Source organism: Trichoplusia ni, chromosome 1 (assembly GCF_003590095.1).
Source record: "Trichoplusia ni isolate ovarian cell line Hi5 chromosome 1, tn1, whole genome shotgun sequence".
NCBI classification, from domain to species: domain Eukaryota; kingdom Metazoa; phylum Arthropoda; class Insecta; order Lepidoptera; family Noctuidae; genus Trichoplusia; species Trichoplusia ni.
In genome coordinates this window covers 22860189-22888188 of record NC_039478.1, presented here as the reverse complement: position 1 = coordinate 22888188, position 28000 = coordinate 22860189, and the positions used below count along the sequence as shown (strand labels likewise).

Below are 28000 nucleotides of genomic sequence, written 5' to 3'. Positions count from 1 at the left end.
ACTCAAGTGTGGTCGACACCGCGCTTGAGCAGAGATTTCCCTTTGAGTTAAGCAAATAATTGTGTTGTAATAGAAATAATGGATATTTTTGAAGAGTTTGATTATTACGATAATTTATTAAACATTAACGTTACGCAACGTTATTTAACAATAATTTATTTAAGATTTTAAATAAAACCTACAGTTAAAAAGCTTAATCGTCTTTAAATTAAAATATAATTATTAATTTGGTTTGAAACTAAATTCTTATTTTGCGTATGTTGAACCAGAATTTCGGGAAAGATACATTTGTAAACGAAGACAGTCTGATTCATAGACATATTCTCTGCTTGAGACGCGATTTGAATCTCGATTCAGCTGAGTGAAGTTTGAATAATGTTCTGAAATAAGAATGACCCTCAAGTGCAGATTCAATATTTAAACTATGATCAGGTGATGTGATGCCTTCTGTAATACGGACCTAAGTGTGATGCTAAAATTGAACTTTTAAATATATGATACACTTTTCCATCTTGCCAGTAAGGACTTACATTAATATAGGCATTCAAATTAGACAAATATAACCGGTCATACGCAACTGATAAATGTATTTTTTATTCCGACACTTGTATTCTGATAGTCAACGACATTTAGTACTTTAAAAGGTAATTTTTATTCCTAAGATGTTTCCTAGCCTATTGTCAACGGGAAATTCAGAAATTCATAAATTGCTTTCTCAATGAAAAAGCGACAAAACTGACTTACTCAACAAACAATATTAATTCTAATTCATTAAGCACAATGGGTCTACAGTACAATGTCGCAAATAAGTTTCGCCAGTCACGATGTATGTCACCTAGTACACGCCAAGCTATACAGTCATACAACTATCGCGGAATACTGTTTGATCCCGCATCTGGAAATATCCGGCGTGCAGTCCTTGCATTTTGTTGGAAAAAGTGATGGTTATCTCAAAGTTAAGACGAGCGTTCAAAGCTTCTAGAAGACTAAGACAGTAAAATTAAATTAATCTTGAAAAGAAAGCATTAAACGTAATGGAATGACATTTCTTTTCATTGTTGTATTTCATTCGGGCACTTTGGACAGAAGAGTGATGAGTAATGAGAAAACATATCGAAGGGACATCGCAAGGACCGCCACCGGACAACAACGGGCTCACTAAAAGCTCTCAAAGCGGGCCGAGTCATTGTGAAAGCGAGACGCCGTAACATGGAAGTAGAGCGCCGTCTTGCTCCCACACTCGCAATGGACCGGCTTCTTACGCTCACAGTACGGGCACTGATGTTTGTATCAGCCAGTAAATGCATAGAATCTAATCTTTGGGCAGAGCGCTATCGCTCTTCCCCCGCGAGTAGACCCTGTACGCTGTTTTGGACCCTAGCATCCTGTCGAGAAGGCTGTGTTTGGCTCGCCGCCGGTGGGTGAGCACCTCGCGCGACAGCTCGTGGAACACGTCCCCGACCTGGTTGACCTGCTCGGCCGCCGCCACCTCCGCGAAGTTACACTCGAAGTCTTTCGCCAGGATCTCGCCTTCCTCGGGACTCACCTGGAAAGGGATGCGGAATTTATGTGTTAGTAAAAGTGGAGAGTTTATAACCTTCTTAGATGTTTATGGCAAGGATTTTGTTGATGTTCATAATAATGAGTAGTTATAAAAGAATATTTTGAGCTAAGGCAAAATGAAAGTTGGCTTTTGAGTCAAATAGTTACTTTTCAAAAGCGTGCTCCAGCCTTTTCTATGTAGAGCCAAATTAATCAAAAGCTGCACCCACAGTTGATATAAGCTCGCTTCGAGCCCAATTTGCTGGTTGCACGAAGTGAAAGTTTGTGAACATATTCCGCGTTTTCGAGCCGTATATTTTATTCAATTTGGCCGGAGAACAATTAAAAAATAGTTTTAATTAATGCCGATGCTATAGCATATAACAACTAAAACATTCATTTGGTTTAAACATTGTAACTTAGGTTAATACAATTATAATTATTGATACTATTGAAAAAAAAAACTCTTCTGCCAAGAGCAACAACAAGATGTCGTCGCTAGACGAGCGCAAAATAAAAGCTCGGTTCAAAATTTACCATCGATTACAATTTCGTTTCTTGCACAAAGCTTGCAACCTTGAGAGTAACCCGCAATTGAAAAGTTACCGGACTGTACGAATAGCAATATACTCTACTGAGGAGTTAAGTGTGTAAATGTATGAGCATCATTAGCTATAGCAGCATTTTATCTGTATGTAATGGTTGAGGAAACAATGCCAAAATTCTTCAAATTTGGTCTGTTTTAACTCATAATACAACAGATATACATTCACTTTTTCGTAATATAGTGATACCTGTCTCAGATGCACCATGTCGGCCTTGTTCCCGACCAGCGTGAGCGGGATGTCGGGCTGCAGGCTCTGCTTGGCGCGCCGCACATAGTTGAAGGACTCGCGGTCCGTGATGGAGTACACCAGGAACAGTCCGTCCGCCCACTGCGCTATCTCGTTGCCGGGTAGCTCGTCGATGCTCTGCAATTTGAATGGCCGTGGTTTTAGAATAATACTGGTAAAGGGAGGGTAAAACTCGCGACTCTAAGGGTTTCGTGCAAATAGGCTTAAGAAAAAACAATCGGGTTTCTAATTTTGAGGAGTCCACAAATTTTATTTTAATTTAAACATTCCCGTTTCACATGTTGGAAAGTATTCATACTTAATACATGCATCTGTATTTACACTAAAAGGATACAGAAATTATGGAGATTTTTAAATTTTTTATCTGATTTTTTTTCATCAGCAGCGATTGTGGTTCAGCACAAGGAGACCGCTAAAAAGGATTAATCCTAACTCGCCACAAGCTTTTCATCGAAGAATACGAATAAAGTCCCTTCTGATAATAGAGGACATCTCATAATTTAATCTCAAACTAACCTAGTTTTTAACCTTCACAAGAAGCTTCCTAAAACCCATTACATTTTCAAATTAAACAAACAACGTTGTCATTTTAAAGAACGTATTAACAGCACTTACACACTGCCGCCGGAGTGTTCCGGGGTAGCGTGCCAAGCTTACTACGCGCCGTGACGGGATTCCACGCGGCGAGACAATGAATTATATGCGCTGGCTAGTAATGAACTTGTTACCATTTATCAATATTTATTATGTTTTGTGGGGACTGACGTCATGACGTGACACAGAATCGTGGCATATGGCTCGGAACATTTATTTTCTATTTAAACGTCAACTAACAGCATGCCGGTCTTTTCCTGCGCAGTTCCTATTCTGTTAAGAATGGGATAACCACTGAATTGTAGTTTTCTGTTGATGAAGGAATTTCTTTAAAATCTCGATGAATGAGTATTTACACTCTCATTGGCATTTACTAGTTTAGTCTGTCTAGTTGACATCGTTGTCAGGTACATACACTACTTACCTAATCACTAATTCAATTGAAAGTTTGTTTAAGTCATTCTCAAATTAATATGACAGACGTAGTTAGAAATGACTTTAAATTAACTAGATAGGTATGTACATTTATTTAAGTTTAACTTCAAAAATATAAGAAACAAACAACAAGCGCCAGAAATAAGCACTCAAAAGCGAAATGTTTCGACATTTGTGCTGAGAAAAGCTTCAGATTTTCATAGCCTGCGGCCGCTCGCGAGGTACACTCGCTCGGGTGGAACAAATCCGAGCGGTACAAGACTGTAGACCTGTAGTGCTAGCTTTAGTGTCGGGGCCACAGATGTGAGGTCTTACCTTCGGGCAGGTATCGAGGATCTCGAACAGGATGGGCTCGCCGTCCAGCAACACCTCGTGCTTGTATTTACTGTCTGAAATTATAGAAATGACTGACATTAGTTAAGTATAAGGGGGTAGGAATTGACTAAGAGTAACTCCTGTTGCTACATTGGTTGAATACAGTATCTATGTTATGGATAGGAAAATTTCATTTTAGGTGAATCAATCGTTTTTATCATTAGAATAAGGTTAAAACTCAAGGAGATTTTTATTCAGTGCAGCTGTTGTATTAAATCTGATGTTGTTTTTATTGTATCTGACGAAAATGGTTGTGTATTCTTCAATTACCGAACTCCACGGTACACATTTTTGAAGATTTTAACGTTTAGAAGTAAAAAAATCCAATTTATTTATTTATTTATTATACTGTGGAAGGCTTACAGCTTAAAGGATAAAACTTAATAAATAAACAACTATAGTTGACAAAAAGCCAATTACAAGTCTTCACTTGTAGAGTTATTCTAAATTTTGAGATGAGCGCCCAAAAACACGATTTGTTAATTAACAGGTTACATACGAAGATTAATTAATTAAACATGAAAGTAGCATGTTGAAAATGTAAACACGGCACGTTTTGAAGTCTCTAACCATTACTACTAACTGCATAAACTTTAAGATGACCTGTCTACACTGACGCCTTCACTAGGCTCCTCTCTGTTCCGCTGTGGCAGCCTCTCGGGAAACAAAAGATGGCCGCGCTAAGAGCGATGCCCTTTTATTTTTAAGTCTTCGCCACTCTATTCACAAAATTGTAGCGAGTATTTCAGCTCGCTTTTTTTTTGCAGTTCCTCGACCTTTTATTCTATTCCCAGACTTTTAACAAGTAGTAATTGAGTTCGTATTTTATTAAGTGTTATGCCAGACTTAGATTTAATTTAAAGGAGGTACAAATTATATTTTTTTCGAACTTTTCGCTAATTTACTCTAGAAATGAATTACTTTTTCTAAACGATATACAAAACCAATAAATACTCTTAAGAGGTAAAATTAAAAACAACGCCCTCTATTTAAGTGCTACGGAGTTACATTTACAAAAACATAACCTAATAGCCTTAATAACTTTTTACCGCTTAGAAATCACCATTAAACAAATACCTAGAAACCTTTCAAGAATACGTAGATTGAGGCCAATATTTAACTCAATCGAAATTACCTACATTAATTAGTACTCACATGAACTCTTGAACTATCTGATTTCTATTCAATTAAACAAATCACTCACCTTGTTGATGGTCGTATTCTCCGATGTATCGCTTTGTAAGAAACCGTACAGTTAGAGCTGAAACAAGGGAAAAAAAAACGTCACTACTTTTAAAATAATAATGAAAATGAATATAAATAATATGAATCGTAAATTTATCGATGCAGAATTGATTACGGTAGTTTTTTGTATGATAATTCTAGTAATAGTAATTTGAGTAAGTTGGACAAGATACAAAATCAGTTGTTACGCGTTGTTGGTGGCTTTATACGAAGTACCCCCATACATGTTATGGAAAGTGAATTGTGTATCCCTCCTTTATTTATTCGCCGTAGGTACCTAGCATCAAAGTTTGTTCTAAAGACTAAATCAGTGACTAATAACAAAACTGTTTGTATTATAAATGACCTTACTGCACACTGTCAGTCTAGTTACTGGGCGAACAAAAAAACACCTTTACTTACATCCTCCTTTGTATCACATTATCGTAATATTTATGTTTATTCTAGTAACCAAGTCCAAATGTTTTCCTTAGATACTTGGGTAAGTAATATAGACTTACTAGATGTAATCCACCCAAGTATTCCTGCCATAGATCGTCCTAAGCGTAGTTATAATCAATATCATCTAAACAGTATTTGTGTGTCTTTTATAAATAATAATTATTCTGATTTTTACAAAATTTTTACTGATGGCTCTAAGGAGCAGTCTATAGGTGGCGCTGCATTTTTAGATTCAATGGTCGGAATTGGTGCTAAATTCAAAATTAGTTCAAATGTTTCGATAATGCATATTGAATTAGTTGCAATAGCGGAAGCTCTTTCATACATCAAATCCTGTCAGCTTAGTAAGGTGGTCATTCTGACTGATTCTAAGAGTGCCTTGCAGCATTTGCTTCGCCATACATCGCATGCTGGTGGTTTACCTGTAGCGTATGATATTTATAAGTTAATTTTGGATCTGCAGCCTTTTATCGAAATCCGGCTACAGTGGATTCCGTCGCATGTTTGTGTGAGGGGCAATGAGGAGGTAGATTTTTTGGCAAAACAAGCTATAACGGAAGGTATTCTTTTGAATATTCTTCCGCTATATTCTGATTTTTTTGCTACCCTTAGATTAGCATGTTTACGTTTATGGCAGGAATACTTCGAGGACCGCTCTAAATATAAGGGCATTTGGTATCGGACTGTTAATCCACGGATATCTTCCTTTCCGTGGTTTGACTCCGATCTGGTTACCAGGAGAATAGTGACGACTGCCCTTAGGCTTCGTTCTGGACATGTTCCATCGAGGAAGTTTGCACACCTCATGAAAAAGGTCCCGTCGCCCAACTGTCCTGACTGTGGCACAGTAGAGGATGTGCAACACATCTTGGTGGAATGTGTCCGGGGTGAAGCCTATAGGCGAAATAACTTTGGTTGCTGTGTGGGCTTTGTAAATAGTGTTTTGGCTTGTCCATTCTCCGAAGAGTCAAAAACTTTATATAAGATATTGGACAGGGTGTTAGATAGAAGTTAATTGTTTTTTTTTATTTTTATTTTTTTTCGTGTCATAGGTAAAAATTGTTCTTTTTTATTTTATTTTTGTGTCGTAGATTTAAGCTCCTTGTAACAATTAGAACGGTGTTGTCGCCAAGCGACAAAGTTCTTAAATAAATTTAAAAAAAAAAAAAAAAAAAAAAAAAAAATTTATCGATGTACCTATCAATCGTCTTGGTATTTCAGTGTTATTCCATATGGTTTAAGTGTCACAAATGTAAGTTACCTTATTAATCCAAAATAGCATTTTAAATTTTAATGAAATTTTATATGCAGCATATTTAGTAGATCTAAGAATCGGCTACCGTATGTATTTCACAACCAGGATTGTCGTACCCTAACATTTTCTTTTAGTTATTTGTATTAATGTAGTGTATTTTCCGTAACAAAAAATCCCCAGATTTAATTCATAATGCAAAACAACGTTTACCGAATCAGCTAGTAGGTACGAGTATACTAGATATAAACTGCAATAGTTTTGCTGTTGAAACCCAAGAGCTTTATTAATGCTTTACAGTTCGTAAGTTAAAGACAACGATGTGCTTGTGTTGACACACAGACAGACTGCACTACTCGTTGCTCTTTGCAGAGAGATATAACATTTTATTGCTTGCATACTTTGTTGCCAAGAACTGAAATGGCTGACGTGGTATTACCGTTCAAGGCCGTTTGTTGCGCTGGAAGGATACGATAAGTTATTTGGTAGTCTTATTTTATTGGTCTGCCTCATCAGGTATAAATTTACGTCGATCGGATAAGAAAGTTAAACGTGTTTAAACATTTTAAAGAATCTGTATCTGATTGATCTAATGATGATTAAGACTTCGTATGGTTGTATTACCAAGTCAGTACTCTGACTATTGTTTTCTATTAGTAACGCAATTACGAAATTTCGATATTCTAAATATTTAGAAAATACTACATCAATATTAAAAATCGTATATTTTTCAACAATCAAACTTTGACGTAGATACCTCCTTTTAACTAAGCATGCCTGTGCCAGAAGGACCCGCTTTTCAATAAGTCAGGAAATATGGTAAAAGTCGTGGACAAAAAAAAATACTTAATACCTACTGGAAAACTAAAACGTGATAAAATGTGGCTTCAACAAAACCATTAAACATCAAAAATTTCTCCGCATTTTCATCTTTCAGAAACAGTCGCAACATCGTAGCTTGTGTACATTCTCATTGTGAACAAATCGCTATCGCTTCACAAATCAGCTGTCAAACGTGCGAGGCGAGGTCAATGCACTCTGTGACACGGAGCCGACATGAGCCGCGATAAATCGAGAACTGTTGAGACTTGGCACTCAGGAGCGACGGGTTTATGGGGTGGAGCTGTGCGACAGACAGACGGACAGACGGACGGACAGACCAGGTGAAGGTCGCAGAGTACGGGAACATTTGGAAGTCTGTTGTGACATGTTGATAAATCACTTTAAGCGTATGTGCTGTAAGGTGGGACGATTTTATGTCCCGAGAAAATTAAGACTTTCTACTCGTTTTGTAACAACTACTAGTAAAAATTACTGAAACATTTCCGACAAAATTTTCACTAAGTTGTAAATTTTTGGCAGATTTAAATTCAAAATACATCTATGCTTTCTTGAAAAAAGGCTGTCAGTTTTCATCATTCCATACCTAACTTTAGGATTCTGATTTTACCGAAGTATCCTGTGTTTTGATTCCCTTACATGTGGTGAAAATTTGTGGAAACAGCAGAACTATGTATTTGATACCTGAACGATACGTCCAGGCGCTCTTGAAAAATGGTCTCCAGAAAGACACGAACAACAAAGTCACATGTAAGGGTACCTTTTTAGTTTCCAGTACGGAACGTTGAAAGCTATATTACAGTTTAAGGGTTCGTATCCACCCGATAGAGTATCCAAAACTGTCGAAATGACATTTGAAGATTCCATTCAAAACATATTTACAAGACACCAAATTATTTTTTTTTACCACCTGAAATCCGAAACACGGAAGCTAAGATCTGGAGGCATGGCAGTGGAGCGATATCGATTCCTAAAACGCGCATCACAATCGAAAACTGTGCATGCGTTACGAAGGAACTCGAGACCTTTCTTTAGGCCACCAGGATACCACTTTCACTTTAAATTATCCCGTAAGCAGAAAAAATACATAGCTTGCCTCATATCTCCACTGACTGCCACCACAACTTGTCGCCGTCTGCTTAGATTTGAGAACATTGTTGTGAAAAGTAAAACGAACTCTCTTCAAGGTCACCGTACATCTGTTTGCACTAATTATAAGCTATGAATACACAGCTTCTACCATTGTTATGCGTTTTTAACTGCCGTCCGCGAAACTGAAGACTTGTTGTTCGAGGATATAAAACGGAAACATTGTTTCAGTACCGCAGATGTCCGAGTTCATGCTTAGTAGGTATTTAAATAATTATTCGATTTTCATTTTTCAGCTGAATATTACCAGTAACTAAGAAAACATACAAATATGTATTTCATATCCTTAGTTTGGGGTAACTGCAAAGATAGATAAGATTAAATAGAAAGCAGTCAAAGTCAGCGCTGAGGGTAGTTACAGAAATGTCGATGCGTCATAAAGTTAAATAGAATTAGATTAGTGTTATACTAAAAGTTGTATCTTTAAGGGCCGATATTTCAATCGCCAGATAACTTTTATTCGATGAATATGTTTGACGTTCTGACAGCTTTTGTATGGAAAATATGTCAAACGGCCATATTAATTCCTCAGATAAAAGTTATCTGACGATTGAAAAATCGGGCCAAAGGAAGAATTAATTTATTCTTCTATATATATTAGTAGCAGTCGCCCGCGGCTCTACCAGCGTGGATAACTTTCATCAAAGCAAACATAACGTTGGATCCAGTGTCTTAATCCGAGCTAAAAGTTACTACGTTACTTCTGAGACCTCCAGGAATATGTGCACAAGGTAAAATGCACATCCTAATAAGCTAAGCAATTTTCTCGTAATACAACGACTAACATGCTCATATTACTACCGTTAGTAATTGATGGCACCGCGGTACTACAATTAGTGCGAGCTGTTCAGGCGCCAGATAATACGAGCTAATGGTTCCCGGCTCAGATTCAATGTCCCGGCCTCCGACACGCGTGTCACGCGTCACGCATGCTGGGTATTTTAAAGCCAACTGTACACCTTACCTGGAAAACTGTACAGTCTTATAGGCCTGACTGAAGTCCGTACTAGCTAATTCTGAGACACATCATTGTAAATGACGATTGAGCAAAGGAACGTAAATAATGAGAGTTCTGTAACGTGAAAAGATTTTCAATCCTTAGACGTAATCTACGTTGAATCTCCAACGGCACATATCATTTTGGGTCTCCTACAAGACATACTGAAAAGTCCTGACCCCATTGCGATGTCTTGCGCTGTTACCTTCTTTTATTTTTAATCTCGCGATTTAAATACACAAGCTATTTAATAGATTTGTACCTTATTTCTACAGTTTCCTAACCGCGTTCCTAACGTGTGTTCTATCACACAGATATCGAATAAATTCCCACTTTTTTTCAAGCCGGTTAATAAACCACCAACTTTCCTCTATCGGTGTCTCGTCTGACCACGGCCTTATACTACCCACATTTCACAGTAATCTTCACTTTCAAGGAGTTTCCCAAAATAAAACCGCGTGTAACGTGTTTTCTTCGTACATTGTCATGTAGTAATTACTGACAGCTTCAAAATAATTAACATTGTGTTTTGACATTGTACAGAAAGAAATTTAAAAAAATGTGTTTTAAAAAGTCACGGCTGGATGTGAACTTTTTAAAGACAGTTCCGGCACTCTCTCAACTTGTGGTAAGAAAAAAAAACATCGTAATCTTTGAATGTTTTGTGGTACGGATCTAACAGTTTGCAAATTCGTTTCATGATTGCATTCGTCTTAGGATCTTTCCTAAGACGAATGCAATCATGAAACGAATTTGCAATCCATTAAATTTATTTAAAATCGATTCGCCAATAACCACTACAGAGTCGTGGGGAAGTACATACGTAAAGCAAAACATCTCGCGATGTGTAAACACCAACATACGAAATCAATTATTAGTTGGAAATAAATGTAGCAATCGTTTTCATGAATACCATAATGTAATCACACTGAAACGTTTATAGCAAGATTATCGATTAAACGTATGGTATGCGTGGGCGGAATCAAAAACTCCGCGCTCGATAAGTTTACTGCGATCTTGTATTATTTTAATTTTATTTTCAGAATCGAGTGCCGAGAGTAACATTTTGATTTGCGTTGAGTTATTTGTAGGTAGGAAGTGAAGCGTTGGGATCGGACTGATACAGATAAAAAGGTGGAATAGTACAAAATAGTGGAAGGTAGAAGACCGGTATGTTACATAGTTTTACTTGCAGTGATAGGTCTGGGAAAATTGTAGCGCCGACGTTGTAGAAATCCCAAAATATCTGTATCCAGTTTATAGTAATCTAGCTGATGCCCGCGATTTCGTCCGCGTGGTTAGAAGATAAAAGTTGGGAATTTTTGAATATTTTTCCTTGCTTTTCCACATTTTCCATTGCATCTTCGCTCCTATTAGTCGCAGCGTGATGGTTTATAGCATAAAACCTTCCTTGATGAATGGTCTAATCAACACAAAAAAATTCAATTTAAACCCGTAGTTCCTGAGATTAGCGCGTTCAAACAAACAAACACACTCCTCAACTTTCTATAGCAGTAGATATAGATTCAGTAAACAAGAGAAGGAGAAAGAGAGGATCTTGCTACCTGCAAGTATCTCTTTTTTGTTTTCTGAGGAATTCATTTTATTCGACCCAGCGGTCTTTGTGGATTTATGAAACTTTTAGTTTCAGCACCTTTACTATACTATATTTTGAAGCAAATGGTTAAAAAATGCTTTCATCAAGCCCGCAGATACATTAACACAGCGCACGCATTTCCAAATGCTGTAGTTTCATCGCCTCGAGTAATATCTACGTCGTTGGTCTAATGCTGTTGTTATCGTGGCTCGGCTAAGACAATGTTGTCTATACAGTTTGACAGGTCCCCGCGTGACCGTGAATGTTGCCACTATAAATAGGACGAACTACCGCGTGGAGAGCGCTGTATTCATACTTCTGAGAAGCTTCGAGTTGTATTTTGAATGTTTATTGGGTATGAATTTTGCCTGAACTTTGGACAAAGGATTACGTAAATACTTTTAAATTAATTTTGTATTGAAATGTTTCTTTACAGGTGTTATTATTATATATATTATATACGGTATATCTTCTATTATTCTAGAATTATTTCTAACAATCGTGGATGAATTTATCCTAGTTTTCTATGTTGTAAGATACTAGCTATGCTAGCGACTTTGTTCGCTTTTGGATATGTTTTTGAAACTTTTTTTTACGTCATTGTAATTGGCGGCACGAACAGGGGCAACAGGAAGGTCGAAGAGCCTGTTTTTATCCATTCCAATCATTCCTCAGCAGGCTATTTTAAACTCGCTGAGAAAGACATTTTTCATCTGATTTGTTACCTCGTTTTAAGCGTGGACTTTGCTTACGATTAATATTTACCTTCAAGAAAATATTCGATTCAAAAGAAAACGAAAATGAAACAAAATGACAAAACATGCGAGCGCACATTAATGGCCGCGACAGGATTCGAACCTGCGTCTTCCGAACTTTACTTCGGATGCCTTAACCACTAGGCTACGCGGCCGGTAGTAACGAATTTCAAATTTGACTTTGTATTCTACTTTATCTATTGTGTGTCAAGCGTTTGTAAACTTTATTTCGATAGCGTTGAAGTCTATTTTCGAGTGTGGGAAGGAACTCCGCTGACCTGCGCACTTCCAGCTTAGCGCCGGCCCTTGAATGAGAGCTCTGCAAATATGTGACGTATTGAGGTCTGACGTAGAGTACATTTTAGCGGTTTCCATTCTTAAAAAATGATAGCAATTTACGGAAGTTTCTCCAGGCGTCGCCAGGGTACAAACCCATATCCCACTAATATTATAAAGGCGAAAGTTTGTATGTTTATTTAGTACGGGAAAAATGTTATTCCCATAGGAAAATCGATGAAAATGAATTGTGTCTTTCTACATTTTTTTTAATCTATACATATCTATAATAAACTAGTTGTTGCTGTTGCTGTAAGATATAAGTTGGTAATTTTTGAACGGAAGCCCTCGAAGATGAATATTTTTCCCCGTTTTTGACACATTTTCCATTAAACTCCCACAGCCTCACGTACTACCACTACTGCCTGCTAAACTGGTATCACCCTCATTTAATACTGCAGATGCATCTACAGTAACATATTATGTATTTGAAAAAAATATGTAGAAAGTTCCACAATTAATTTTCATCGATTTTCCCATACTAAATCGTAGCCTAAGTGTTAATCCAGGGCGTCAGCTAACTCCATACTTAATTTTCTTAAAATCGGTTCAGCCGTTTTGACGTGAAGAAATAACAAACATACTCACTCGCAAACTTTCGCCTTTATAATATTAGTGGGATGGGATGCGTCAGAGATACATCATTAACTAAACAAAATTAGTTTAGTCATAGAAATAAATATTTCCAAATACGAATGCCCAAAATATTTAACTACTTGAAGAAATATTTCAGCAAACATTAGTTTCCTCAAACAATGAAAGGCAATCCCTCGTATAAAGCCGAACAGGGAAGTAACCTTTCTATAAATATCATTGAATGTCGATGAAATTGTAACGGTAGCGCGGAGCAATTAATCCGGGCTATAAGAGGGAACAAACATCCCACATCCGAGGCTGAAATAACCCGTGTTTACGTGGCACGCGATAAAACAACATAATTAGTGGCTATTGTTTAGTATTGCTTATGAACCGAGCCAAAGAGCTACAGACCTGACGAATCAACTTGTATTCATAAGTAGGTATACACGTAAGTAAGTTACAAAGCTAGCCTTCACTAGAAATAACTTTTGCATTACAACTCCAAATAGAACGTTAGAGTTTTGTCCGCGGCATATTTTCATAGCTAGACCCAAAAAAAGGTAAAACCAAAAACGGAAAAACTATTGAAATCACTTTCCTGAGTGTAACGTCACTCATGTTTTATTTCATTACTTTATTAAATCTCATAAGTGTATTATAATAGTGCCTCCACACCCCATTTGACAACGATAAAGGTACAATAACTAGTTATGGAGACTTTTTCCACAGTTCTTTCTTCAACGGCTGTAAGAATTCGAACTGACTACAAAAATTATATCTAAAGCTATTATAAGAATGCTTTTACTTTTTTATAAGCATTCCAGTGTAGAAAAATCATTCTCCATCATCCTGTCCTCAGAATAGACGGGATGACGTCACGCACCATATCCAGCTCCTCCCATTTGCCAAAGCATTGCTACACACATTAATACCGTGTCAAAAGAATTGGACAATTTAATTACTACCGAATATCTAACAGTCGGACATTTAATTCGCGAATCGCGACGAATAAAAAACTCATTAATACAATTTTCTCGGCTAGATTTTTGATGTTTTTCATCTCGACTTTTCCATTAAACATTAAAGAGTGTAACGCCTACCAAGAGAAATCAGAAGTTTTGAGAGTAACGACTCATTATACAATATGTACCGGATTCCTGGCCCTGTTCGAAATCAAGAAAGTAATATACTATTTAGAAAATAAAATCAAGCTTTCAAATCTATTTTCAGTTTTATCTCAAAGCGCAAAGAAATCGTTTTGATGCGTTCGACATTAGTCTTACAGAAGATAATGGAAAATGAGAAGTAGCAGTCAACCGGCTAGTGCAGTCACGGAGAGCTCAAATGATACAGAACAATTGACAGATGAGGCGTGAAACGTTACAGCATTCGATCCCTGACCTTCGTTTAGAAACGCGAGACTTTGAGACATTCTCAATATAAACATATCGCAGCTTTGCAACTATACGTGGGAGAGACAAAGTACCCGGTTTGATTATGACCTGAAATTAAGTGAAGCTTTTGCCAGTTATCGGTTACCAAAAAGGTTGACTCATCAAACAGTGAACGAGATTTTAAAAAGAAGGTCGCATCTCAAGGTCTTCTGAAACTCTTAATTTACTGTTATATCGCAGTACCGTGATTATAAATATGACGAGTATTACGGCGTAGGCGGTTATATGTGAGCAAAATTATATGAAGCGCGGAATTAATACTTTCATATTTTCTTACATTTGATCATTTCTATCAACAGCGCCGTTACGCTCTCTTTACGACTACAACAAAGCGGATCGGGCCCACCTAGACACTTCCAAATTTAAAATTAATCGCGGCTCATTTGTTTAATTTATTTTTAAATCGGTCTAACCATTTTACGGGTTTTAAAGTTATGCTAAACGTCAAAATAATTTATAGATTTCAGATGCGTCTGACGCTCGGAGTAACAAGTTTTGGCTGCGGTACACGAGCAATAAATTATGTCGTAATTCGACTGAAACAATTGAGAACCGATATTATTTTTTGTTTTGTGTTGGCGACGTAACAACTACATTACAAGTTTGTTTACTATCGCCGGCGTTTTGACATTTCTGACACATAATTACTCATACATGGCGTGTTTATACATTTTAAATTATTGTCAACACTTTGGGTGTCTGTTTAAACGTTTTATTTTGGGGAAATTTATTTTGAAGACGCGTGTTCCAGTTTTCTTCTGCTTTCAGACAGTATGACTACGAAAGACGACATTTACTTAAAGAAGTGAGAACTTTGAACAGAAATCGTATGAATAAGATATGTATGTATAAAATGAGCCCTTATGGGAGCTATAGGAAAACCACGAAAAACAGCAAAGAAAACTCCTTGAAACCATTAAAAAGGCACAATCAAAGTAACTGAATATTCGCATGAGCGAGTTCCAGCTTGTGGCATTATTCCGATCGCTCTCACCGAGTTCCCGACGATCTGCACTCCAACATTTTTTTCTGTGTCACTCCCAATTACTTGCAACCGGGCTCCGGTACAGCCGGCGCAGACAATGAGCCCCGATAATTACAGCCTGGAGCCCTACTACCCAGAGTCTGTTGCGGTTGTAAGGGCCTATTTAGACGATGCGAGAAATATCGTGCTAGTTCTAATACATTGCTGGCGATTATGTATCACGTTAGATACCGGGGCTTCGCGGCTGCACAATGTATTGCAAATGTAAATGAGCCTTAAGAGAGACATATCGCTCTACATCTTAAAGTGTCTCGTCTTTTTTCCTCTAATACAAATATTGTTCAAGTAACTCTGTACGTAGGCCCTTTGACTCAAAATTTAAGACATGCCGATCACAATTGTTTTATGCAGACTTAACAAAGATCTTTTGTGGTAGTAATGGCAAGTATTTAAGTATAAATAATTCATTCAAAAATTAACTAATATCTTTTTTTTTAATATGGATACTACTTTCGCCTAATCGAACATTTTGTTCGCTTCTTATTTAGTAAGACTAGTGGCTTTTGCTTAAGAATTCTCTATATACCATTACAAAGTACAAAAAACAGCATATCATTTAAACGTGACGTCACAGGTCCCCTCTAAAGGTTCCCAGGTCTGTGGTCGGAGGTCGAGTACGCCGCGTTGCCATCACCGGATAGTTTGCGTTGCTATTGACTGAATTCAAAAGGATTATTGACATAGTTCCGTTTTCGAGTTAATTGGGTCAACAGTTTTCTGCATTCGCTTTTTTATGCGACATGTAAGTATTGCCAGTATTTAGTTAAGTTGAAAGACAACTCTGAGCAGGAATGGTAGAAATGATATCTTACTTAGTTTAAAGTTCCGAACTTCCTGCAAGAAGATTTTGATGTTAGTTATGGTCGCTAGTAAAAAGTTTTGCATAAAGTTTACTTTATTTTTGTAGTGACTATCGTGAGACTGACTCATTATTAAATGAAGCAGTATATATATCAGGATTCCCCGACAAGACGAGTTGTCCCGGCCGGTCTCAGGTTGGGTCCGAAACTCGTCGGGCGATCCCTATAAATACGCGTGGAGTTGCATCATTTCATAACTTTATGTTATCTGTTAACTTATTTTCAAATAGGGTACTGCTTTAATCGTATTGAGAACAGTAAATAGTGCGGTGGCAAGAGTTGAAATTACGTGTATCGACAGCCCTTAGACAGCTCTCAGACATCCACGCAGGACCGAGGACGAAACTCGACTCAAAATCAAAATCGAAAGTTTTTTCAGGCCTTTATCCAGGGCCTTTTTAACGTTACAGTAATGACGCTATGCACGGTTCCAAAATGTCATTCATATGCAGAAAAACCGGCAAGAAACTCCATCAAATACTCTTTAAAAAAATATATAGCACGTCTTATAAATTACTATTAATGTATGCAAGAACACTTCAGACCAAATCAAGAACCAAATCGAAGTAATAGTAATAAAATAACAGTTTCCTGTAACACTGTTGCATTACACGCCACGCTAATAATTATCTTATTACCCAAACTATTTACAAATACAAAGAGTTCCAGTAAAACATACTTATAGTTATAGTAACCCCTATAAGCCATCAGTCATCAGACTCGGCATCTCTACAAGTTATCGACGCGGAGAGTTATCCGCGCGCTCTGCGGGCTGCCAACTTTGTGAGCTGTGAGTACAGCTCGCGGGTTCGCGCGTAAATCCCTACATCATAAGATTGTGCATTAGAACAATATAAACAATAACCGACGGCCGTGATGCAGTTGCGTGCAGAAAGTTTATGAGATTTTGGCAATGGAGAAATCGTAATGGACAACAGATATTGGCGCTTAAAAGAGTCAAGTGTTAGTGACTATTAAATTCCGCCTAAGTAGAGCATTTTAAGGTGTTTCTGATAATTACAGTATTGGATGTTTTCCTTATGAATGAGAAACAATGGCTCAAGACACAGTACAGGCAATGGGCTAAAAATATTACTTTCATTACAATTTGTGTTCCACTGAGTAACTGTTAATAATTTTGACAGTTTTTCAATGGCCAGGTGATCGACAATTGCAAAAGAAAGAAACAACAACGATAACAGCAAGGAAAAGTCTTTTCCCTTTTTCGGAGAAATTAGATCAAAACCGGACTCAAAATTAGGCTAAGGCAGGCTAAGTCAGCACAAAGATGTGCCCACCTTTCGCCGCATCCTAAGTGCTGCGAGAGAAGAAACTTCACGACAAACTCTCAAGAGGCTAGTCAATATCACCCAGAGGCTGGTAAAAATGAAACATTTCAGGTGTTTTGTTAATATTCCTCGGCACCACACAGAGCTCCTCTTCTGTTCTCTCCTGCAGGCGCAGCGAGCGCGTTATCGGTACATAACCATTGACCCAGTTGTGTGAACGTGCGGTAACAATGTTTACGCCTAAAATTAGTTCACTTGTGAAACTTTCTATTTTTATGTCCTCTCCAACTATGTTGCACGGTAACTGTTAGGTGTACAAAACAATCGAACGATTATTTACATAAATAAAGTTATTTAAAACAATATTATGAAGAAGTAGGCGTTTGTTTGTTATACGTTTTCGGAACTGCTATTCCGAGAGCAAAAACACCGGTTTTGTTTCGAACATCTTTGATTTATACGCTTGTAATTTCAATTTTGTTGACTGAGGATTAAAATTGTTGCAGGAAATATACAACCACGGCAAAGTATATAGTTGACCTTGAAGACTGATTGTCGTTAATTAGCGAAACTTCCAAATCAGTTCCTAATACAAAACTACCTCGCAAAGTAAACCCATTGCATTCGCTGGAGAAAAATATTTTACATCATGCAACACGCTGTCCTGCCTTCAGAACTTTAACAGATCTTTAAAAAGTGGTAGCAGACCTCCTTAAAGCCTTAAACCGTTGAAATGTCAACTCGTAACATTCCTTTCAATCCAATTATCTCTTCTCATTCAATCTCACTTCACGTTGCACATGTTATCACATGGCGTCTGTCAGTTGTTCCACTCAACATTCCGGTCCGACACGCCGCACGCCGGGCATGCCGCAAGCGACTTTATACGTCGCATATGCCGCACAAATCTTTTATTATCCACCCACGATCCAAGAATAATCGACATTCCTGTATTGAGTAGTCATTAATGGTCTAATCTGCAATAATGTTACTAATATTATTGCAGAATATACCTACCTTACACTCATTTGGAGGTACAAGTACATGCGTCATTTAAGAGGTTGTCTTTCATAATTACAGACGGAGTAGGTACACTAACTGTGTTGTGGAGTTTGTTGCGACGTTTTTGTCCACAATTAGAGCGACTATGAAGCCGTGAAAAGTTGGCGATACAGGGTGCTGCCCAATGTAACTGTCGTTCAAAATTGCTAATTATCAGCCTAATTTTAATGAATATTTTTTCATGCGAAACATCACATCACATATCCTATATGAATAAAATTGGATGTAGAGACACAACCGCTGAGAAAGGCTACGTTTTGTTACAACTCACGTCCCCGTGGGTGGAAGATGTAAGTTATGATTTATACCTGCCCTGTTTTTTTCACATTTTCCATTGTATCTTCGCTCTTATTAGTCGCAGTGTGATGGTTTATAGCCTAAAACCTTCCTCGATTAATGATCTATTGAACACGAAAAGATTTTTTTTAATTTGAACCAGTAGTTCCTGAGATTAGCGCGTTCAAACAAACAAACAAACAAACTCGCTTTATATATTAGTATAGATTGAAGTCGAATAACATAGCAATACAAATCATTGGACAGCATACAGATTTAATTGCATGATATTATTATAGTCTAAACTAATGTTCAGTATTGAGTATCATCGACGTGTGGTTCTAATAGAACTTAGTTAAACTGTAACTACAATTAAACAAGTGGAACGCGTTGTATTTAATACCGGTAACCAGATATGTGGTTTCATTGTAAATTGCGCAATTTATCACATCAAAATACGTAGTGTTTAAAACAATAATGTAGTTTTTAAAGTTTAGTTCTCAAAGAGAACTGAGGCTATGCTTCTGTCTGTCCGTCCATCCGTCACCATCTCTAAAACCGTGTTAGTTGCAACTTTATGACCATGAACTATTTGTATGCCTGAAAGGTATTTGTCGCTGGACCGGATATTTTCTTTAATAATAATAAATTTAATCCACGCCAAGGGGAAAGCCGTGTGGATATATTGGACCTACCTACTAAACCATGCCCATCGCTCACGAATGCTTGACACGGTGCTCAATACAGACGACAAATAGACAACACAATTATTAAACACAGCAATCATAGCGCGAATCTTGCTACCGCTTTGTTTCTATATAATACGTAATAGCGATGAATCCAAACTCCCCCACCTGTTGAATCGAACGAACGACAAATAAAACAATAATTGCCACCAGACCACCGGCTCAAGCCAGCATGTTTAAACCGTAGAAACGAATACCGCGAAAAATATAGATACGGAATAATTGATCGAATGAAACTGAAAAATTGAATTTGCTCGGATTGACGCGTATGGGGATAATTTAATCTTTTCACAGATATTTTCAGACAATTCTGCATATTAATGCACATTTCGTGGCCAGTCGGCGTTTCCCTTTAAATTTTAACGGCCAGTTGCGTTTAGTAGATTAAATAAATAAGCTAAAATCGAAAATTATACAGCTGGGTTTGTTCCTTACTGCTTATCCCTAAGAAAACAGGCGTAGTGTAACATTCAAACATATTACATACATATTAGACATTGATGATCAATAAATCACTAATTGAATGCAGATCTCAACTCATTAAGTACTGTATTACGGCATTAAGAAGCTAACTGCGATTATTACGATTATTTATGGGCGCGCAACCGTCGGATGTTAAATACGGCTAAGGTTGTTATAGTTAGTTCATTATTGTTTAAGCACGAGGGCTCACGGCGTATATAATGTCAGGCAAATTACAGCTAGTTAATGTGGTAATGAGATTACATTGTCTCATATGTTATTACAGCCTTATAACTGTTGTACTGCCAAGTCAAAGGTCGTAATTTCGAATCACGGTACGTATATAATCTTTTGGAATGTTGTGATGTTTTTATTTTTTCTTGTAATTAACTAGTAATTTTCTCTTGCTTAAGATTCTGAAGGACAAACTGTGCTTGATTGTGATACCCTCGCGTCACGAGGACAAACCCCTTGCATTCTTTTTCCATTTTCATTTCCTTATTGCGGGAGGCGTTGTTTCCTATTTTATTGCGAGGAAAAATTGTCTAGAGCCTTTCTTTCTGCAGTATCTTCAAAACGTTTTGTCGTAAAATTTTCATTTCTATGTAGACAACCACACATCATGCCAATCGAATATTACACATTTAACACTTTTTCCATTTTTAAAATGTGCATCAACCTTCTTAAAACAGTTTCCTTCAAAACCAACTTCTTACCAGATTTAATATATGGAGTGCTTTAAGAAATTCCCTCTCCGCTTTCTGACATCTTATATCACAAGAATAACTGAGGTAAGGAGTCCCTACCTACGCCTGTGCCTGTAAAGCTCGGCAGAAGCCGGAGTGCTTACAATCTTCTAACGCAGAGTGTATTGGACCCTTCCTTCAACTATTGATTTCAATTTTATTGAACTAGCAAAAGAGAGAGCGCCCTAAGTGAATTGTATTACGTTAAACGGCAAATAATAATGAGTATAAATAAGTTTTGTTTTTTCTTAACAATGATAATAATATCAACCTCTATGCGTCTCACATGGGCCTCTTCTTAGATCTCCACGCGAGGTCATTTCGGTGCAATCACTCAGGTGACTTCAGATTCCGATATATTTTTTTTTATCCAGTTTTCCAAACTATCCTTCGCCGATTAATCAGTAGCAATATTTACAATTTGACATTTTTATTTATCAACCCATTAAGTGGATAATAAGTTGCAAAATTAAATCCTTTTTGCAGCTGAAGCCTCAGAAAATAGCCGAGTATAACTTTTTAAAAAGCTGAATATAAAATATTCGATAAAACTATTTAATAATAGATGAACTATAAGTTCCTCAAAAGCGGTGAATGTGCGAACAATCCATTAATGAAAAATGCCGACCGAACGGAAAATATGCAGACTATGCAAATGTACCTTCAATGGGTTCAATTCTTCATAGAGAATTAAGTAATTTAAACGCTAATGTAATAATCTTAGAGCTTAAATTACTCAAGGAGAAAGACAAGACGTATTTAGGCCATTTTCTTTTTAAGTTTATAATTTTATAAAACAGTTATCAAAATATTAGATAGGCCAAGTAAAACCGCTTAGTTGAGTTCATAAACTCATTTGATAATCACTTTATATCAAATATTTTGTATGCAAGCCTCCCTACCTACAAATAATTACAGACATGACTAGATATGACATTAGATAGACTATATGACATAGTCAGCATGGAATTTAACAAAAATTACTTAACTTACTCCTTATAACAATAATAGCCAATAAAAGTCCCGTCAAAATCGGATCAGCCATTTCAGAGATTAGCCTGAACAAACAGACTCACAGACAGACGGCCAAAATTTAAATGTAATGTTATTTGGTGTATGTATCGTACAAATATTCACATGCATGTAGTATCAAACAGTCATTTCCATATTCCAAACAGACACTCAAATTTTGCCTTTCTGTGTAAATTAATTAATTTAATTAACAAACTGTGTACGGAACAAAAACAAAAAAGATAAAGTATGCTTCAGTTATACAGTTCCCACTTCAAATCTCGCAGTCAAACATGACTCTGTCAATATTTACAATTGCAATAGCCAACCGCTTTGGGGCGAACAAAACAAACGATCCAGGTTAATTAAATGTCCGTTACAGTGACCGATACACAGGTTTGGTTGTATTCGCGATGTTTTCATGATGCACACTAATGCAAATGGTTCTGATAAATGAATCTGTCTATAGCATGCATATGGAGCCAGAGGACGCCACACGTCGGACAGAAAACATGGCATTTGTTGCTCTTTCTTAATTTAAACACGATTAAAAAATAGTATCCACTGCTTTATGAATCTTTAAAACGATTTAAAAAACGTGAAATATTTTAAAAAGCGTCCTGCATTAAGATACTTTCGATGCGATCGACAAGCTACTGAGCACTTTCTGAGCGTCAGGTGAATTTTCACCCCGCTTCCTATACCTTCCACCGTTTCATAAGCGCTCCGGCTGTGGACGATACAGAGCTCAACAAACACCACAGCACACTATCACACTTTTAACAAAACAAACGGATGGGTTGCGTGAATTAGGTTACTAAGGGACAAAGGAAAAAGTCATAAAGTCAGTAGATAAAATTTATAATGAACAGCCATATTTGTTGAGTTATTTTGCTTGCGTATAAATCAACATCACAAACTTCTAGTCAAGAACGACACAGAGTTCGACATAATGTCGAATGTCAAAAAGAGGTATGTTGTCTCTTTCATTTTGAATTAGAATGTAGAGACAAATACGTTTGATCCCCGTCACAAGAAGAGGAGTATCTGGTTATCTGTTTGTGGTATCATAGCTCTAGAATGGATCAAGAAATTTCAATTTTGTTTGTTTTGTATTAGAGTTGAATTATGTTTGAATATGAGAGGTAGTAGGGTAAAAGTGGGAAAGAGTAACCGAACGACAACGATACACTCGAGTAAGGACTCAAATGAAAACGCACTGAAATATAATATTTATGAGTTAATTAAGAGACTTCTCTGCTTTGTTTCATGAGAAAATAGTTTTTGGGTAACTGGGAGATGGAAATCCGATTGTCAAGGGAGAGTATCAATTACCTACTAATCTTAGTTTTTGAATTCTGCTACAGATGAATTTCATGTGGGTCATTGTCGAGGATAAGTAAAAAAATAATTTTGAAAAACAATTAGCCTTCGTTGTATGCCTGCCTAGACCTTCATAATCTGTACCGTCCTCAGTCTTTAAATACACATGCCTTTATAGTTTTATACGTCCACGAGCATGGCGTTAGACTATAGTAGGCTTACCGGCTTGCTTCGAGAACAAAGGGTTAAAATCTATTTTGAATTGCCTACTTGTGGCAAGGTAAGTTGCTGTGTGTGGCCGCCACTAAGTAAGTCGGGCGAAAAGGACAGACAAAAAGGCATCTGTTTTGTACAATTTCACGGTTTGAGGGCTGTAGCGACTACTCTACAGACTTCAGTTCTTTTTTCGACAAAGAAAAGAAATACACTTTATTTTATTGTTGGCAATTAATTGTTTCTAACTTTTGACCACTTTTATAGCTGGCTTTCTGTTAGAGATTTCTTATGGAATAAGCACTGGACCCTTATGCACCTAATTATAAAGATCGCATTTTTAATTCTGAAATATTTGGTTTTTTTTCTGATATAATGTATTGCAAAGTCAATTATCTTTGATTATTCTATTGATTTGTATACAGTATGCCATCTTGTGTGTTACGTTGGCAAGACACATTAACAATTGCGTAACTTTTTTACTGGACTATAATCACAGGGTGAAAGAACCTACTAGTGTCCTTTGGGAAATAAACAAAAGGAGTTTGAACTTACATAAATATTGTTTCGCGAAATTTACTCTCGAGAATCAAACCTACACAGTCTAAACTATATCATACAACATTTGATGGTTTTTGATAATGTGGGAATACGTAAACAGAAGGGTAAAATTATACTAACTAAATCAATTACATAATTGCGGATTGTTTAATCATTTTAAGGGTTAAAGTGATACAAATAAACAAACTCACATTCGCAATGTAGTAATTTAAGATTAGTGCTTTAAAATTCCAACCTGTATCAATTAATAACCAAAACCAAACTGATAACCAAAATAAATATGAAATAAATAATACAATTACAAAATGCATCTAATTCAATGTACTTAAAGTTATAGAAGATACAAATCAATCAAAGATTTTGAAATTCTTGGAAACCAATTTGTTCAGAGAACTCCAAGAAATCGCGGAATGACAGAAATTTGAAAAATGGGAATCGTAAATAGTAAGGATTTCATATCTAGGAGAAAAGTGGATGAAGCAACAAGCAACTCCAGGAGGAGCAATGATGGGCATGTGTATCAGGCTAACTTATTGCCTATGCATATCAGAATTATCAGAAGATTACATATTAAAACAGTCGCTGGAATCTACACCTGCAACTATGTGCATAATAATTGAATCTTTGAAACCCTAGTTCACATAAATACTTAGACCTTTGTTTAGTCCTAGCTACCGCATTAGGTTAAGTAACCTGTAATGGTAGATTAGTGTGATTATTAAATAAATAAATAAATAAATAAATAAATAAATTTTACACCAAAGGTAACGCTTCATTTTGTAAACAAAAACATGCATCTAAATTTACTAAGAAATTTAAAACTAATTAAGAATTACAATACTTGTGACGTCACTTAACAAAGTGACGTAACCTGTTGACAACACACAGAGATACTAATTAGGCTATTTGCGTAAAACAAATAGCTTTTACAGAATATACAGAGGAACAAAGTCGCTACATTTTTAAATAGTCATAAATTTCAAACATTCGCAGTGCATAATTCGCTGGGCTTTTGCATTATTCCTTATTTAATCTGTGATTAACAGATAATAATGATAACAAAGTAGAAATATTCATTGGCTTTTGGAACAGACATTTCAGAGGTTTTTGAAAGTAACAGCCGCAGTCAATTTAATTATTAGTTGGATCCAACCCGCGCTACAGTCTATTCTTATGCAGTTTTTGATTGTCCTATATTATTGCTTTAAATAAACTAGTTTTTTAATTATTTTACAATAACATCTTTTGAAATACTTTGTTAAATTAAAGTTATCATACAATTACGTTAAATGACTCTGGCTAATGGAAGGCCGGCTAAACTGATTGTGGTGCGCTACTTGAGCTGTTTGGCATGTTTATGAAGCACGGGTTAAAGTTGCAGTTACATGTACTGTGGAATTACAACGTATCTGGTTTAACATATCTAAAACTTTTGACAGAAAACACGAATATTCTTGATGTAACTAGAGGCAATAGTATAACACAATACTATGCACTTTTTAACGCGATGAATTCACTGCCGTAGCATGATCCAAATGATTATGCATTTTCGTTACAGTATGTTAGTAAAGGCTTTTCTTGCTAATAATTGTTTTCACGAATCCTACTAACATTTTAAACGCGACAATCTAATACCTACTTATTTTATAAACGTGAAAGTTTGTATGTATGGATGTTTGTTCCTCTTTCACGCAAAAACCGCTGAACGGATTTAGACGGAAATTGGTACACAGATAGTTTATAACTTGGATTAACACATAGGATAGATTTTATTCCGTGTTTATGTCCCCGTGGGATCATTTTCAATTCGGCGGGCTCGCGGGGAGCAGCTAGTTAGTTAGAACACCGATATTTTTCTACACAAATCTCGTATAGAACGCGAGTAATTCGTCGAGCCCACTTAAAATTGTGAAGAACCCTTCAAACGAGTGTTTTACATAATCGCTCAGTTTCCCGGTCACATTGTCCAGCTATGCGGAACTTTTGGCAGTGAGGCATGCAGCCTGTTTACGCCAGTGACGCTAAAAGCCCGTTAATGAGTCCAAAAATATAAACAATAGCACATTCCTGTCGACGATAATACGCTGCTAAATTATATTTTGATGAATATTGTTCACTAAGTTCAAGACGCGGGTTTGCTTGTTGCTATGCATTTCTATTTAAAATCTTTGACAAATTTGATGTCGTTTGTTTCGGTTTAAATAGAACGTTCGTAGCTTTCAAACTTAAATTCATATTCTTTAATAAGTATTCTTTAAAATAATAATTTTCATTGGTTTATTCATTTAAAAAGTGTAGCTTACATTCAACTTTTATTTTACTAATTTCGATTCAATAATCTGACAAATAATTTATTGAACTTGTCAGTACTTACAGTACAACTAAAATGTTCTCGTAAAAGTTTTTCGATTTGCTTTCAAAAAGCACAGCCTTGTAACTTCTAAACCAACCTTTGATAAAACAGCTCGCCTATTTACGAAAGATATGTAACAATAAGGCGAATAAGTATCGACATTCGTTACTCATAAATTATATATAAACTCCTTAAAATACGGGACGAATCACATTTGCCCATAGAGTAATTAAACAACTTTTAAAAAAGCCCTCACACTGGCCACTGGACTTCGCTTTAAAATAAAAACTTTAAAAATAAATTAATGTTTTAGAATTGCGGTGAATTCATTTGTAGTTAAACTATTAAAACATTCTTTATCCGCGTCGCCTGCTCACGTGTTTGTATAATATCGCGGATAATACATTCCGCAGTTTTATTGCGGATCGATCCCGTTCGCTTTATTGGGAACATTTACGATCTGAAAATATTCAGGACCTTGAGACAAAAACACTTGTAGTCCATGAATGTTATTTTAGCAATGGTGTAAGCAAGCATGTCATACCTACGCACACATCCGATTATTTTTATATTAACTAAAATAACAACCACCGTGTGGCGATGATTCACTTTCCGTAGGCCGCTGTGAATTAATTCCGTCTTAACAAAATATTGTAATTATTGAATGTTATGTTTTTAACTTTTGAAATTAAGAAGTCAACACAACACGTAAACATCCCTAGTACATAGTGCATGGTGCATGTTCCAACGTACCGCTCTTGCCGACCGCCGGCGCGCCGACCACCGCCACTTTGACCTCGGACAGCGAGGACTTCTTCCGCCTGATCCCCCGGCCGGACATCTTACATCCGCGCGGCGACGCGACGCGTCCGCACTTCGTCCGCACACCGATTGCGCGCGAACTCGAAACAAAAAGCTTCAGCGCCCCAATCTATAAATACGCGGAGCGACACTCACTGACATCCACAGCGTGTTAATAGGTCAAGATCTGGCCAAGATCAGAGTCGTGCAAATAGCCCTGTTTACACCGGCTTCCTCAGTGCGACTGTCGGGCGGTGCATGGCGGCAGGCCAACGCCTCCGCGCGACTGCTCCAGCGCGTCCATCACAACCAATTTATATACATGGAAGCGACGCCGCCGCGGTCCTAGGCGCCGCCTGCTGCCGGCAGCGCCGACTGACCTGCTCGCGGGCCACGGGGGTGTTAATTATACCCAAATGTAAATATAAAGAATACGTGTCCTAACATTTACACAATATTGTTGTTTCATTAATGTTTGCACAATAAATGTTTTCTCTGTATGTATTTATTATTTTTACAAGATTCGTAACATTTTTTTATTTGTGGTTTTATTTTATTTGCAGTAATTCGTGATCAAACAAACTGTTCGAGTACAAGCTTACTATGAGTTTCCGACCTATCCCAGCGTCCGATTACGCGCTATAATGTTTTAATAACGAACATCTGATCTTGAAAATAGACTTTTTGCTGTCATAAAAAACCGTTTTTATGTAAGAAAATATTCTGTTAGAAATTAAATTGTATCTTCATGAATACTTAATAGCGTGGATATTAAAGTAATCACCGTATCACAGCACCTTTGATGCC

The 28000-nt window shown here is 36.8% G+C and overlaps 1 protein-coding gene across 1 annotated transcript; it reads right to left on the bottom strand.

The window, feature by feature from the left end:
• Nucleotides 1-467: 467 nt before the first annotated feature.
• On the bottom strand, nt 468-27685 carry LOC113499823 (ras-related and estrogen-regulated growth inhibitor). The gene is made up of 5 exons (XM_026880370.1): nt 27146-27685; nt 5005-5061; nt 3741-3814; nt 2337-2513; nt 468-1546 (listed from the first exon to the last, which is right to left on the bottom strand). The coding sequence occupies exons 1-5, from the start codon at nt 27231-27233 to the stop codon at nt 1313-1315; spliced, it is 630 nt and encodes a 209-aa protein (XP_026736171.1). The 5' UTR covers nt 27234-27685; the 3' UTR covers nt 468-1312.
• Nucleotides 27686-28000: the final 315 nt, after the last annotated feature.

Bases quoted from the DNA above. Each gene is read 5' to 3' on its own strand.
- LOC113499823 (XM_026880370.1), bottom strand. From the start codon at position 27,233: ATGTCCGGCCGGGGGATCAGGCGGAAGAAGTCCTCGCTGTCCGAGGTC. The intron at 3,815-5,004 runs GTGAGTGATTTG...CTATAATTTCAG, and splicing joins AGAATACGACCATCAACAAG to ACAGTAAATACAAGCACGAG. The intron at 1,547-2,336 runs GTATCACTATAT...ATCCCTTTCCAG, and splicing joins ACATGGTGCATCTGAGACAG to GTGAGTCCCGAGGAAGGCGA.